The sequence below is a fragment of the Vitis vinifera genome, chromosome 12 (assembly GCF_030704535.1).
Source record: "Vitis vinifera cultivar Pinot Noir 40024 chromosome 12, ASM3070453v1".
Taxonomy (NCBI): Eukaryota; Viridiplantae; Streptophyta; class Magnoliopsida; order Vitales; family Vitaceae; genus Vitis; species Vitis vinifera.
Window position 1 is genome coordinate 706,927 of NC_081816.1, and position 17,256 is coordinate 724,182.

The following is a 17,256-nucleotide window of genomic DNA, read 5'->3' on the forward strand; positions in this document are numbered from 1 at the left end:
TATTAGTTTCTTAATAATTTTAATTATATTTAACTTTCTTTTGTATTTTTCTTTTATAGTAAAACCAGTTATGTGAATATCATTTTTCTTAACACTTTTATCTTTCTTTGATATTTTTCAAGAACCAAACATAACTTAAATGATTCCTAAAAGGAAAGATAAGGTAATACTTTATGATGAAATTACTTATTGGAAAGAGACAAGAACACTGATTTAAGCCCAAATTAAATTCAGTTTCTACTAATGATTTAAGAGAAAGATGATATTCAATTAATTAACTAATGAATTCCTTATAAAAAATTGCAAACAACTCAAATATACAAATAAAAGCATGGTAAATTTTAATAAAAAGAAGATTATATACAATGTTAAATAATAATGAATGGATGAAATCAAATTTTTTTGTTATGTTCTATTAATTTATAGAATTTATGCTTGAAAAGTGATATACATTTTACTTCAATATAATTTTTAATATGAAATTTTAATTATAGAAAATATTTTATTTAAATCAAAGTATTTTTATTTTTATATTTTTAAAAATCTTAAATGAATTTCATTAAAATCAAATAAAATAGCAATTTATTAAACAAAAAAAAATATATTTTAAATTATTCAAAATAGTTTAGAAACTTACACATGAGATTATTACATATATCAAGTTATTTACAAATAAAGGGTAGAAAATTGGATTTGATGAATGGTGATTTTTTAAGAATATATATATATTTTAAGGAATCATTTATTTTATCACAATAAACCTAATTAAGCAATATTTAGTCATAAAAAAAATTATTTTATAATGATTTTAGCATGTTTATTCATTTAAAAATTTTATAAAATTTAACACAAAATTTAAAGGGAAAAAAAAGAAAAAAGTTATTTTAGGCAATTAAAAAAAGAAAATGAATATTATTATATATGATAATATGTATTATAAATATTATGAAAACATTCAATTGAGTTCATGCTAGATTCGGGTTGTTCAAGCTTTAATTTGAACCCAACCCAAATTGAATTTAGCTTCAAAAAACCTAATCCAAGCCAATCTGAGCATTACAAATGATGGCTTAAACCTGTCTAAACGTTGGGTTAGATTCAGTTGGATTAGATCAACCGGTGTAGGTTACACTCCTACTTCTAAATTACTTAAACAAGATTTTCCTTTATAATAAATATATCATAATTTTACTCTTGTGAAATTTTAAAAATGTAGTCTGTCCTCTGTGGCTCGTATAAATTATAAGGATACAACTTTTAAAAAACTATGATCTTTAGAATAAAAATTTGGTTATACTGAATCTTCATCCAACAAATTTGTGAAATAAATTATAACCTTGTGTTCTATTTAGAAAATAAGTGGTAATTTTCACTTAAAAAAAAAAAAGAAAAGAAAAAGGAAGTGAGACCACAGAATTGAAGGAAGTGTCACACCACAGAATTGAATTAGATGCACATTTATGGTGTCACTGAATGCATGTACAGAAGCTTTGAGTGCACCAACCCACAGTTAACAGTGCACATCTCAATGCAGCTTCGAAAATGAAAGGTCCCATAAAACTTGAGATTAAAGAAATCAAGATGGCTTTTACGATTAATATTTTGAAAGTGCTTTTAAAAATAGTTATTATTTATTTTTAGGAATATTTTTTAATTTTATATTATATAATATAAAAAATTTTAATTATTACTTCCAATATTTGAAAAAAATAATCATGACCCAACTTAAATTTGTTAAAAAAAATATTTTAAAATTACTTTTTTTTTAAAAAAAATGTCAAATATATTTATTAAATTAAAAGATTATTTTATATTATGAAAAACAAAAAATAAAAATAGAAATTTAAGAACAATTTCTTAATAAACCCTAAAATCACCCCTTTCAAATTCCAATAGATAATATTAAATATTTCCAATATCAAATAAAAAAGAAAAAGAAAAAAGGGTCCCCTAACCTATGGGGAATAGGGCTACCTTCTTCAATTTAACAGCTGTCTAGCAAATTTAATAAGACTAAATCAGAACTTGTACTTGCAATACTCTTGGCAAAATTTTAATTCAATTGTCTTATCATAAGAAATTTGAAATTCCACGAAAGAAATATTTTGTCATGATTTTTTTCTCTTAAGGTATGCATAGCAAAAAAAAAAAAGATTTTTATTTAATATAGAAACAACTTTAATTTTTTTTTTAAAATATTTTCATCATTTTTTATTCCTAAATTTTATTGGAGTTTTTATATTTTAAACTCTCGAGAGAAAGAAAATGCCAAAGGTACTAGACTACTAGTGACTGTCAATACACATATAGAGTCATAGACAATGCTCCAAGCCAATATCAAAGGAGGCAGGAGGAAGAAAACAAATGCACACCAATTCCAAAAAGAAATTTACAATATCCATGGCTTCTCTTGTGATGCAACTTGCAGGAAGAGAAGAGACTAGAGTCCACAGTAATTAAATGATATTACTGCAAACATCAGCAATCAATCAATACCACGTACACAGACCCATGCCATATTGCACTGTCCATCTTAATGATAAAAAGTCAAAAAAAGGAAAAAATAAAAATAAAAAGACCCTTCATTATGGAGATTGTACCCTTTTGCTACACATATGTATATACTAAGAAATATCATCTAAGATTTTCCCCCATATATCATTGAGAAACAACAGTTATAATAACAAAAATTTGCCCATGGAAAAAAAGAAAAAAGAAAAAGGAAAGTAAAATGGGAAGGCCATTAGTGGGAAGGTGATATATTTGGTGGGGTAGCTAGTAGGTATTTTTTCCTTTCACTTGTTCTGGACCACCCCTTCATTCCCAGCAAGCATCATGTATTTGTCCCTTCTTGTAAGAGTGGTGCACTCAAAGCCCAAAGCATCAGCCAGTTGTCTTTGAATGTAGTTCGCCACTTCACAGCTAGGTCTCCCTCCAGCGCATGTGAGTTCCTTGGGCAATTTCCCAAGGACGTGAACATGGTAGCTTGGCCTAGGGTTCATGAGGAAGAAGATGGGGTCTAGGCATTTCAAACCACTTGCAGTTGTGCCATAGAACATGGTCACATGTGTGTACATGGCAACAGGAACAATCTCATCAGCTAACTCGGCAAACAAAGAGCTAAACCTCAAGAGATAAGGCTCTCTGCATGTGGTTCCTTCAGGGCAAACCACCAAGTCACCCTCACTCAGCAACCTCTGCATGGTTTCTCCATCTTTTTTTCTGTCCCTTGTCAACCTAACTGTTCTTATTGGAGCTATAATCTCAGACGTCTTGCTTAGGCTGTATGTGACTGCAGTCAAGGGCTTCCCCAGGGTTGTACACAGAAAAACAGGATCCAAGAGTGTCCTATGTGAGCAAACATAGAGAACCCCTTTTCTATTATTATACTTTGAAGGGTTAATGTCATTCCCTTTGAGCCTTATGTCAATACCACTCCAAACACCCAACAAATTGGCCATCTTGTAGGGAAGGAAGATGCCAATACAAACCCTATAGATGGCTAGGACTATGCCTAGAGGAAGCCACAAGAACATGGAAAGAGTTGCCCAAGGGGTGGGCAAGAAAGCTAACCTTCCATCATGAAACACCAGAGGCTTTGGGTATTTGTCCCTTGTCATCACTGAACTTGCGCTGCTCTTACTGTCCTCATTGGTCACCACATAACTTTCCTGTCACAGTCACATACATTCAATCCAAGCAAACATCAATTAAAAGATATCCATATACAGATATATACAATATATAAATCTCATATTTGCTGTAAAAAAAGGTTATCAGCTTTTGTAATTGCACGTGTAAGAAACCATACTTTTTGTGGCCACTGCAATTGAATATTGGAAAGAAAAGAAAAAAGTTTTCGCCTACCCTTACTTAGCTGGAAAAGTTGATTTTAATGCAAATTGGTTAAAAACCCAATTGACCCCACAGGGGGAGTCCTAGATATGCATGGGCTAGTTGGAGTAACAAGAAAATGGAAAGATGTTAGTTATGTAGCAGAAAATTTTCTCATATCGCCCTCCTGCCTTTAGTTTTTCTTGGTAATTACTGAGAGTGATTTCAGAAGAATTTATGCACAGAAATATAGCTACTAAAAATACCTTGCACAAGGAGATGAAATGGTGGTCATGGAGGCTTGAACTTCCAAGGCCAATATCAGGCTTTTTCTCTCCAAAGAATTCCTTGAGAGCACTGCACTTTACAAGCAAACCAGAACCAGACAGCAAACCAGTAAAATATTGCCCAACAGTCTGCAACTCAGTTCCTATAACATGGTTAACACTCAAATATTCCTTGAGAAAGCCTTCAACCATCACTCTAGGGACACTTGTGAAGACAACCCTAGAGCCAGTTGAAGCCCATAACTCATAGACCTGAAGGTTGAGGTTCTCAAGATAAAACTTAGGCAAAACAGACCTACCAACACTCTCCATGTCCTTCAACCTAAGCCCACAAAAGGAAATGAAAATCATTACCCTGAATCTGAGCTCAGAGTCAAGCACCCACAAAAAGGGCCAAGATAGCAGCAAGAGAAATGCTCTGAAAATGCTACCACCTTCAAAAGCAACCAACATGAAATAAGGAAAGAAAGACTGGGATCTTAACAAAGCTCCATCAATGTCACAGACCAAAGTATGAGACCCTCTGCCCTCCAAACAACATTTGGTCACACTAGGGAACGAGGGATATTGTTGTGATGTTCTAAGAGAAGGGTTCCTCAGAAAGAAACCATAGTTCCTCATCTTCCTTGCAGCTCTATAACATGAGTTGGCCAATAGTTGGTACACAACCCAGTCCATAATCTTGAGAAAAACCATTGGAAACACCATGCTTCCAGTTTCAATGTTAATGAATATGCGCCCCCCAATAGAGCTGACGAAGGAAAGCAGGAGAAATTTTACACAAAAAGAGAGATAGCAAGGAAAGCTAGTAAATGAGGAAGGGTGTGGAGAAGCCGAAGGGTTGCAGAGAATATTTATAGGGGTCATTTAAGGCTGCAGAAGGAGGTTGACCATGTCATTTGGTGAGCCACACCGCCAGCATTAATTGTAGACTCAACATTTTCTCTAGTTCTTCAAAGTTTTTTTTTCTCCTTTCGAAACCAGAACATGGTTTTGGGTTTTCTAACCTGGCTGGCAACAATTATGGTAGGTTGGAGTGTTGGTCACCAGACTCACCACCCTTTGCAGTGCGGTTTTGTCTTTGAAAATCACTCTCTTTTTCTACCATTTTTCCTTATGTGTTGGAATGTGTGCACAAATGTTTAAGGATACCATTGGGCCCCTTCTGCTTATTGAAGATAAGAATACATGCCCTTCATCAATGGCCTTCCACCCATCACAGATCTGGAAAATAAAGTCAAAACTTTAAAGTTAGATGAGCTAAAAACCATCCGATCATTCGACTTTTTAAAAAGCATTTCAATTTTCAAGAACTAAGCAGGTCAAACCCTTCTGTTATTCAATTTCAACCACTATTTGCATTGACTTTTCTTGATTAAATGTTTATAGTCTTAGTAAGACGCGTATAGATGATTTCAGCCAACCCCTTTCGCAGATGTGGTTGAAAATTTATCTTTAAGACCTAGAAAATGCCCTTGATCGGTCACATTTAAGCTATGGGCTATGTTATGGGTCAATGTTGCAGAGGGGGTTATCCACACACGATCATTTCCATCTCAAGCCTAAAGGAGTTTGTTGAGATCTCAACAGTATCTCACCGAAAAAATTCAAGTCTTTTTAGCCATCATGCCAACTTCGTTAGGGTAAGACCATGAAATGGGTTGAATTCACATTTTGAAATTTTCATTGGATTTTTGTTGATATGGGTAGTTAAATTCATGCATTTTTTATTTATGGTTTGGTGAAGTTTCAATCATTAACTTTGAATGTTTATTTTTTCATGAATGCAACAGTATAACACTTCAAATTCATGCTGAAATGGTGACATAAACAGAACTTGAAAATGTATGTATGGTAATTGATCTTAATTTCAAATTTTACTTTGGGGTTTTTTTTTTTTTTTTTGAAAAAAATAAGATATTTGACAAAAAATACCTTCAAATAATTAAAACTTTTCGAAAAAAAGATTTGACAGATGATTCTTCTACTAAAATATTCTTATAATAAAAGACGTTCCAATACATTTTTAATAAAGATAGTACAAGATATCAATTTATGTGCAGGGTGCTTAAGAACTGGTGAGTGGAATTATATATATGCATTTAAGTTCGAATTTAATGGATTTGTATCAGTAGACATCAGTGTAGCTGGGTTTTCTTCAAAGAAGTAAATGATCTAAATATGATGGGTGCATTTATAAGAGCCAAATTAAACTACTTCAGTTGCACATCTTTATGTATAGTACTATCAATTCTGTCAGTATTTCCGTACAAAATGCTATAAAGTGTCAGCTTCGCAATATTAGCAAAGTAAGTTTTAGGTAGTGTTTATTTTTTTGGCTTTTTGCTGAAAACCATTTAGTTTTAGAATTTAGGTTGTTTGTTTTTTTAATTTTTCATGACTTATTATAAACTTTTTACTAAATAGAAAAAGCCAAAATATGTGGCTTTTTCTAAATAGAAAAAATAACACAATGATTTTTTTTACTTTTTAATACTTAATAGAAATAAAATACTACAAAAACAAACAACCTAATATTTAATACTATTAAGTATTAAGGTTCTATTTAGAATTAAGTAAAAAAACAAACACCACCTTAATTATTTTGTGATTATTAACAAAAACTTGACTTTCCTTTAAGCAAATGAAAATAGAGTGAAAATAACTTAACCATATTTAAGGAGGGTTGTAGCCTTGTAGGGCAAAACTACCACTCCACTTACCTTTGAGCTTATGAAAAAATATGAATAATGCAATAGAATAAGATGGATCACAAAATTACCTTTTTTGATGTTGCATTTAAAAATAGGGATAAGGGATTAAAAGGGAAAAATTACCATGAAATTACAAATCTAACCTCACTCTTAATAGCCAAAAATATATAATCCATTTTAGGCCAAAGTATTCTTGCAGCCCATTTTTCCTTTAATTCTAACTTTTCCTCCTTTTACCTTTCTAATTCTTTTTTCCCCTTTCTCTTTCCTTTTTTCATTTCCCCTAGTTATTCCGGTTTCTCTCTTCTTCATCACATTTCTTTAAATTTTACATACTAATTCTCTTCCGGTTTCTTCACTTAAAATGCTTACAGTTATGGTTAGATAAATAATGTATGTTTATTTTCTCTGTTTTCATATATTTTTCTTTCATTTTTTATTTATTCAATATTTTCAACTTAGTGAGATGTAGTAAATATGTAAATAAGTTTCAAATTGCTACATATTTTTTTAATGTCATTTATAGCTATGAAAAGGGAGTTAAAAGAAGTAAACAACCAATATAAAAAGTAACAGAGGCACATTATTCACATGGCAAAATCAAATGATGATAAGTAATGAAACATAATTATGGAATTTTATTATGGTTTTGGTGTTGTTTGTATATTTGTTTTTTTATACAGATGTGAATATATGTGGTAATAGAGTTTTGACATAATAGATAAAGTTGCATTTTTTTAGTTGAATATCAAAACTTTACCGATGTTAAGTTGAATTTGAAGTAGGTTAAGTTTATATATAGTTATTTTATAGTAACATTATATTATTATCCATATGTTTTTTAGTTATATTCAACTCGAGTTGAATCATTTGCAAATTACCCTTGACATTAATGAATTACAGTGTAACTAATCTTTTATTGAATACATATGTATTGTTTTGTTAAAAATAGTTGAGAGTTGCAATATTTAAAATTATTTAGTAACTAGAAACATTGTATTTCTATAGCATTATTGATATTAATTTTTGGTAGTAAAGATGATTAATAGTCTTTTTTATTTGTTATTTATTAAAAAATAAATATGTCTAATGAGATAATATGTATTTAATAATGAATAAATTTATTAAAATGAATACCTACTAATTAATGGTAATGCTACATTATAACTAAAAAAAAAATATTCTACTATTGTATGTTGGTACACCAATATTGGGATTATTTTGTTTGTTTTGGTGGTTGATGAAGTAGGAATAACGTTTCTATATGAAGGAGGAGGCTAGGTACAAGATGAAAATACTTTCTATTTTGAAGAAAGTAAATGTAAAGACATTAAGATCCCGAAGACTATATCATATGAAAAATTATTAGGGATTGTTTATCATATATTGAAACTAGATCTAACATATTATTCTCTTTCAATGTTTTAGACCAAAAAATTCATGGTACTATTATTGATATATTTACTTATTTTGATAATCAATTCAAATACTTTCTTTTGTTTATTGTGTTGGGAAATCCTATACTACTCCATTCCTAGGCCTGGGACCATTAGGGTGTATGAAATCTATCATAGGCTCTTTGGATCTAAGCATAGTAGAAAACTTGGTATTCAAAAATTAAAAACAAACCATAGATCTAGAGAATAATGTCATACTTGTGATCTAGATGTTCTCAAATCGATTCCTATCGATGTAGAAAACTCCAAATCTATAGAACCATCATTATGACCTCTAGGTTATATTTTGTCTATTATAACAAAGGGCCAAAAAAAGAACCCCCACATAAAAGAAGAATAGATATAATTTATTTACCTACATACTATAATTTTCAGTATGTCATTCACTAATATGGCTAATTGCGCCTAAAAATTATTAAAATAGAAAAGCTAATTATCTAGTAAATTACTTTGAATGATTAATTTCAAAAAATGAAAATAGGCTGGTATCAACTCCAATTGTTTCAATAAAAGAAAAAAAAGACAAAAATAAAAAGAAAGAAAGAAAATAGGATGAGCTCATGCAAATCACCAATTTCTTTGGCATTGTAATGTAATGCTATAGAACATATAATTAATTTAAACTGTGGTGGACTGATTTTGGTTCCATTCAATGTCAAGACCCCTTTGTATCATTATAATTTAATCCCAATAACAAAATGGTCCCAAAAAACGCATTAACAAACTATAGGAAAGAAAATTTGAAACTATAATTGAATAACAAATGGTAATACATAGAATTAAAGATAAAAAAAAAAAACCTGACCAATTCTCTTATCAAGCTTTTTAATCAAATAAACCCTATTCTTAGAATCCAACCATAGCCTACCAATAACAAAATTCCATAAAAAAAATTCTTTTAAATAAATGGACTAATTATATTTAAAATCAAACAATCACAAAACAAAACCTAAATTAGCGAAATTAACCAAACCATAAGCTCTGTTACAGCTAAGAAATGAAAATCAATTCACAACACGAAACAATGGGAGAACTCATTGGTTGACGATGTAAATCGATGCCATGGTGGCGAACATGAGAACCAAAACTTGCTATTTGAAAATCAATCAAGATAGCCAATTATTAGATCCCTAGTTATGCATTTCCTCACTGTGAAGCAAAAAAGACAACGATCTTCAGAGACTTTTCACTAATTAATTTGAAATACGCAAGAGTATTTGGGAGAAGAAAAACGAGAATCAGAGCCGGGCATTGATCTAGGCCTCGTCAATGATGAGAATGTTGGTGATGGTAGCAATCTAGTCGGAGAAACAATTCTTTTCGACACCTTAGAAAAAAAAAAATCACTAGACATACAGAAGGGTTTTATGGATTTAGAAGCTAGAGTCTTAGAGATGAGGGCTTAGAAGAGTGAATGAAAGAAAAATGTCAAAAAATTAGAGAGAAAAATTTTCATAAGTGTTTGAAGATTCTCACAAAAAAATTAATGACAAAAGAAATAGCTCTCAGTAGGTTCGTGCTCCGAAGTGAGTGGGAAAGGCAGCGCTCATACAATGGCTTTATGGCCGTGGGCAAGCCCATGTGGTTGTGTCTATTGGGCCATATATGGTAGCGACTCATTCATTACCCTAGCTATAAGGGCATTTCTAGCAGTAACCCGTTACTACTCCAACTATAATGTTAGCAAAAATCTTTTATAAGTTACAACTCAAGTAAGTATAATGCTATATATATGCTTTGGTTGTGGATTTTGTTGGCCCTAACTAAAACTATGTCACTATATCTCACTTTTTCTTATAGTGGTTGTTGCTAATAAGAATGCTATTCCTTTTGGAACTATCCACTTGGTTTTGGGATAGGTGGTTCTCTAGGTTCTCCCCCATGAGAGAAGGAGAACTACACTTATATGGTCCTCCAAGCTCTCCAATCCCTGAGTGAAGGAGGAAACCGTTCTATTTGGATATGGATAGTTCAAGGGTAAGGAGTAAGAAAGTAATTCTTTTAGCACAGGAGTCCCAATTTGAAAAATAAATAACAAATTTGGAAAATGTCATGATAAAGAATTTATAATAAGAAAGGTTGCCAAAATATTTTTGGAAACTTTTAGTAATTGAATGGAGATATAAAATATTTTGAAAATACTTTCCAAAATAGATTGTTTAATTCCTTTTAAGAAAATAGACCTTTTTGGAAGTTTTTGATAGAGAATATTTTATCCATTACGAAATTACTAAAATGTTATGTTTTTGGTAGTATTTAATGGAATAATTATTATGAAATTTCCATGAGAATATTTCTGAGATTGGAAAAGTGTAAGAATAAAGAAAGTAAATTTGTGAGGAATTTTGATATGAGAAGCTAAAGTTCTTTTATTGGATAAGGTGCTCTCAAGATTTTCAAAATCTCATAAATTGGTAATTTCCTTATTACACTAGTATTTTCAATTTGGAAAATAAATATTATGAAAATTTTCATTAGAGATAATTTATTATTGAAATATTATTACCAAAAGCCTTAATATTTTGATGGAGATAAATTTGAAAACATTTTCTAAATAAAATATTTATTAATTGGATTAATTGTGTATAGAAGGAGAATTTTATGAAAATGGTTTTAAATTTTGAGAGTTGATATTTTTTTCAAAATTCTTTTGAAAAATACTCTCATGAAAATTTTAAATTTTTCATTTTGATATTCTACTATTCCACTAGATTTCCAATTAAGAAATAAATATTTTTGAAAATTCTTGGAGTAGATAATTTATTCATCAAGATAATTACTAAGAATTTAAAATACTCTTATCTATCTTAAAAGAGTAAGTGGGAGAGAGCCTTAGGCAAGTCCATGGTCTATATTGTTGAGCCATCTTGATTTGGGTTCATCACTACCTCCATGGTGGGTTAACCCTAAGAATAAGGAGATATGGACTTTCTAAATGGACGAGACGAGATATGTCTGTAGTAGGAGCAACCACCCCCACAATGAGTTTCTTTACTTGGTGACATTGATAGTTCAAGGACAATGGTTATATAGTTAAAATTAGATATAAAATGGTAGAATTGTCTCATACAATCCCACTTGCATAGTTTATGAGCCAAATAAAAGGCATGTTGATCTTGCCTTTAGATACCTTTATGGTTAAGACGGGAAGATCAATCTAAGAGGGTCTCTAACTAATAATAAGGTCATGACTTGCCCCACGTAGGCTTGATTATTATGATATTAGAATACCTTGCAAAAAGACATGAAATTTGAGAGCACTACATTTTTGATAAATTAATTACCAATTGCCTTGAATGCTCAATTATGTCATATGCTTGGTTATTCTATTTATTACAGATATCATGTTGGTTTTATTATCACTATCTTTCTCATAATAGACCAAACCCAACTAATCATTTGGATTAATTTTATTCTGGATATAGTAACTAATTGTATAGAAGCTAGTTTTAGTATAGTTAGTTATTTCTTATGAACTAACCTAGCAGAAAGAAAGAGTGGTACATCAAAGGTGGCATTAGATGAATCAGAAGACCAAGTGTCTTTGGAAAATGTTTTGCAATAGCAACATATGTCCATTACTAGAGACTTTGATATTCTCTTTCTAGTTTGCAAGGTTTATTTGGTGATAAGGGTATGTCAACTTTGACAAGCTACCCTTAGGATTATTATGAACATTGGTATTCATACGATTTTAGAGACCTTACCATTTTCTTTCGAGATGACTAAAGGAATTCTTAAAGATTATAGGGTGTTCATATGGAAGTTAAAAGTTCTTTAGGTTTTTCTACCAAGAAAAAGAAGAACAACACTAAATAAGGAAAGTTTAGGAAAATAATAAGAGAGCAAGCTCAGGGGTAGGTGATTCCTTTGTGAACTTTTAGGACACTAGAAAAGGAATTCCCGGTTTACATAAGGAAAAAGAAAAATATACATCATTTTCTCATTATTGAATATTTATTGGTGAATTTCATCATTTATGGTGGATAGATTCCAAGCTCATTATCTACAGGTCCTTATAGGGTATTCAACAAGTAAGAAAGTTAAATGATGGAATTATACTTGCCTTAACTTCAATTGCAAGGATAGTTGTGCAGGCTAGTGGGAGGTAATATCTTTCTCTTTTATATATATATATATATATATTTCATTATCACTTTGCCAAGCGATGAGAATAGTCAGATCTTAGGATTAAACTTAACCCTAATTGACCATTTGGTATCCAGGCCTAGGTCATATTAATCTAAATAGGATCCAAAAACTGGTCCAGTCTAGACTCTTTGATTCCTAAAAATCTTCCAGTTTGTGAATCTTGTATAGATGATAAAATGACCAAAAAGACTAGAGCCAAGGAATGTTTAGAGTTAGTTCATACTTGTCTATGCATGAAGAGGGTATGGGTAGTTAATCACTTTTAGTTATGATTACTCTAGGTTTGGACATGTACATAAGAAATTTGATGCATTGGATAAATTCTTTGAATTTAAGGCATGATCAGATAACCTATTGGGTACACATACCAAGTCACTTAGATTAGATATATTGTGGTGATATGCCTAGTAAGTTTGATTATTTCAATTTGAGCATGGAATTATATCCCAACTATGTGCACCAGGGACTCCATTGCAAAATGGAGAAGTGAAAAGAAGATATCAAACTTAGATAGACATAGTGAGATTAATGATTGTTTTCTTATCACTTCTCATAATCTTTTAGAGATATGTCTTAGAGACTATGTTATACCTTCTTTACCTTAAGAGGTATATTAATTTATAAGATATTTAAGAGGATTTTTGGGTTATTACCTTTATAGTCAAGATCAACAAAAGATATTTGTTGACACAAATGTTAAATTTCTGATGAAGATTATATGTTAAGGAAGAAGATAAAGAGTTTGGAGGATACATTAGAAGATAGTTCCATTTTTTGCATAAGATACTATACATTAGAAGAGTTTGAAGCACTTGAAGGGATAAAACCTATAGGTGTAAGTTGGTTTACAAGAGGAACATAAGAGTAGATGGATAGGTTAAGACTTATGTGACTAAGACTATAGACAAAGGTTATAGTTTGAAACTTTATTTCAATTATAGAAAACCTTTTCAATAGTAGTCATACTCAAATCCATTAGATTACCCCTATCTATTGCAATGTGTCTTATTTATGAGATACAACAACCAAACATTTTCATAGCGAAGACCTTGTGTGTACAAGAAGGTATAGGGAATCATGGTGATGCTCTAAGATCTTGTAGGTAAATGGAAATCTACTCATTATATATGATATAGGGATGTTGTCATCAGTTAAGATCTAGTAGTATACTTAGTTTTAGATGAAAATCTAGAGGGAGGCATAATATAATCTTGGGGTTTAGGTCTTTTACGACTACAAGAATAAGAAAATTGCATTATGTCTCTTATACTAAAAAGCATTTGGTTAAGTACATGATGTAGAACTCCAAGAAGAGTTTATTACCCTTTGGGTTTAAAGTTTTCTTTCTCAGAATCAATGTCCTTAGACATCTAAGGAGAAATATTGCATTAAGGTGATATCCTATGTTTCTATAATGGATAGCCTTAAGTATACGATGTTATATGATAGACTAGATATTTGCTTTGTTGTATGAATTATGAGTGGATATTAGTCTATTTCCCGATTAGAGTTTTGGGTGGATGTTAAACATATACTTAAGTGTCTTTGGAGAATGATGAATTATATGTTTCTTTACAATGAGTTAGTACTCCTTTCGTACTAAGAATTGGACTTTCAATTTGATGAGGACTCTTATAGGTTTACCTCCTGGTATGTGTACACTTTAAGTGGTTTTTGTTACTTCAATAGCAACAAAGGAAGCCTTTTGGCTTATGGGTAGTTCCCTTGGCTATATTGTCTAAAATCTTGTTATGTAATAATAGTGGGACGGTGATAGTTTAAAGAACTGAAGTACCATTAGAAAATAAAATGTATAAAGATGAAGTCTTACCTCATTATGAGATAGTACAAGGAAGTGATGCGACTGTGGAACAAAATCTTTCTGTGGTGCCCAATCTACTTTTGGGGTTAGTTAGAGTTTATTGGGATTAAACCCTTAAAAGTAAGACATGATGTAACAAAGTTAGACTTAATTGTCCCCTTACTATTCATTTGGTGTATTGACATTGATTTGAACATTTAACTCATATTTCTTATATTGTACATGACTTAGGTGCACTAGGAGTTGCATAAAAGATATAAGTTATGAGTTCTTTGTAAGTAGATAAGTTGTTCACAGTCAGTTCATGAATTTGAGCAATCTAGTAGAGACTATAGAACACCATCTCCTAATTGGAGGGATGACTTGTCTTGGTTGTCGAGACGAGTTTCTCATGGTGAGTGCACTAATGTATGTGATGCACACTGGATAAAACCTAAGGTGGATCATGACACAAGGTTATCAATTGTCATGATTCACCAAACTACTATACTACATGAATTCTCAACCTTAAGAGGATATTAAGTCAATGTCAAAATTAATAGGAGATGAGGCTTTGACCTATGGGTGAGATCCTAAAGTGATCATATATCCCAATGGATCGGGTCACTATTAAGAGAGGTTGGTGGCAATAGGTATTCTCAATAGAGGCATCATGATATCTCATGGATTGAGACATTGTGTTCCCTTAGGTAATCTAAAGGACACGTGATCATGAAATTTGTGGTCGTAGTAATTCATTTAGTGGAATTTGATATATGCTTATTAGAGTTAGAGTATGTCAGTTAATCACAGAATAAGTTAGATTTGTAACTTAAGGATTTGAGAGGTAATTTTGATAGCTAATAGCACCACCTTGTTAGATTGTAAACACTAGTTCATAAGGAGTTTACATGTAGTGGATAGTAGGTCACGAACCCGAATTTTGTTTCGTTATTTACTTAGGGTACTTAAGTGTAGTTGATTCTCTTTAGTGGAATGTTGAATCAACTTCAAAATTGAATTCTGAGAGAGCTAATACTCCTATGGGTCCTAGTGGTCCCTCATTTGAGCTTATGTACCATATGACAATTTATGAGGGTTGGATTGACTTTAGGTTTACTCTTGTGCATAAGGGTGTGTTGATAATTCTGCAATGTTGCATAGAGGATAGTGAATAAGGCCTTTCGATTGGGCTAATTAATTAATTAAATGACCTTATGTGGTTAATTAATTAATTAGGACTCATTTTAGGTTAGATTAACTAACCCAAGTCTTGGTTGGCTTAAGTCACTTAAGCCTAGTAAGAGAAGCCTATACATATCTTCTTAGGGGTTCGGGTTTCTATCACTTTTTTGAGATTCGACTTTCACCTTCAAAGAGAGAGAGAGAGAGAGAAAAGTCATGATAGCTTCTTTCCTTCCAAAGCCCATACTTTGGATTACTAAGATTATGGTTCAAGTCATTAGGCGGAAGATCTTAGGTGTACAAGACCTCCAGACTCTTCAAGCTTCATCTTTATTGAATGAATTTTGATATGGGAATATCCAAATCCAGGTGTGAGTTTTAAATCTCTATATCATTAGTCTGAAATGGTTTTGAAGCCATTATTTTCCACTATGATAGATTTAGAGATGCTTAAGGATAGATGCATACACCCTATAAGATCTAGGGCATGGAAACAAAGTAATTTGAGGTTCCCAACATAATTAGTGTTAGGTTCTTTTCTTTTTAATGAGATTTGAAAAATCTAATTACTTGCAAAAATGGTAATAGAGTGATACATGAAAGAGGTAATACCCCCCACTAGCTTACACTACTAATCTTTTAATTGAAGTTAAGATAAGTACATCCCCGTTATGCAACCTTCTCTTATTGAAAATAAAGATTTACAAACAATGGACTTGAAATTTATCCATGACTATATATTCAATGATGAAAATATGATGTGTACTTTCATTTTCTTTGAGTAATCTAGGCATTCTTCTTTTGATGTCTCAAAAGACTATAAAAGAATCACTTGCCTTTGAGCTTGCTATTTCCATTCACTCTTTTAAACTTTCCCCATTCAGTGTTGTTCTTCTTCTTGATAAAAAAAACCTAAAGAATCTTTAACTCTCATATGAAAACCTTTTTGATCTTTGAGATCAATCTTCTTAATTAGATGAATTCTACAAGGTTTCTAAGATCATATAAACCTTAGTGTTTATAATAGTCCTAAAGGCAATCTGTCTAGTTGACTTATCCTTATTATGAGGCAATTAGTCTCATGATTTGCCTTATGTTTCTTTTGATATACCCCTCTTTCTTCTTGCTATGATTGTTCATAAGGAATAGTTTCCTCTAAGAGTTACTGATTTTAGCTTCTATGCTATTATTACTATATCGAATTTACTTCCCAATTCATACAGTTGAGCTTGGTTTATTAATTAATGTGAGAATGAAAGTGATAGGAATATATGACATGATTTCCATAACAAAATTAAATACATGCATTAAATATTGAGCATTTAGCAAATGTAGAGCTCTTAGGACTACATATCCTTTGTTAGATATCCTAATATCACGAGTATCAAGCTTACATTAGACAGGTCATGAACTTATTATTAGGTAGAGACCCTTTTAAATTAATCTTCTGACCTTAAACTTGAAAAGTTTGTAAGACAAACATACTTAACCCTTAGTGCATGAAAGTCTCTAGGTTGGGTAGACCACTTTCATATTCTCTGTCTTCTTTGCTATTTCTCATTTTGAATTATTTTTAAAAATAAATTCACCTAGTACTTGAGACATTACACAAAGTATTTTCTAATATTTCTTTGGGAAATCTTTCAACAAAATTTTCTACTCCTTTAACAATACCTTAATTGTTTTGAATTTTTCACTTTGGTATAACGATTATTCACTAGGTACTACCAAATCTTTAGATCTAAACAAAACTTATACTTGAGTACCAATTATCAACATTGTTGCCCAAGAATTTTAGGATTTATTGTTGAATTGAATTTTATTTG

At 31.2% G+C, this 17,256-nt stretch overlaps 1 protein-coding gene across 1 annotated transcript; it reads right to left on the bottom strand.

The window, feature by feature from the left end:
* Positions 1 to 2,564: 2,564 nt before the first annotated feature.
* On the bottom strand, positions 2,565 to 5,731 carry LOC100260818 (glycerol-3-phosphate acyltransferase 1). The gene is made up of 3 exons (XM_059741327.1): positions 5,450 to 5,731; positions 4,101 to 5,345; positions 2,565 to 3,671 (listed from the first exon to the last, which is right to left on the bottom strand). Exons 2-3 carry the CDS (start codon positions 4,986 to 4,988, stop codon positions 2,796 to 2,798), a joined length of 1,764 nt encoding a protein of 587 aa, XP_059597310.1. The 5' UTR covers positions 4,989 to 5,345; positions 5,450 to 5,731; the 3' UTR covers positions 2,565 to 2,795.
* Positions 5,732 to 17,256: the final 11,525 nt, after the last annotated feature.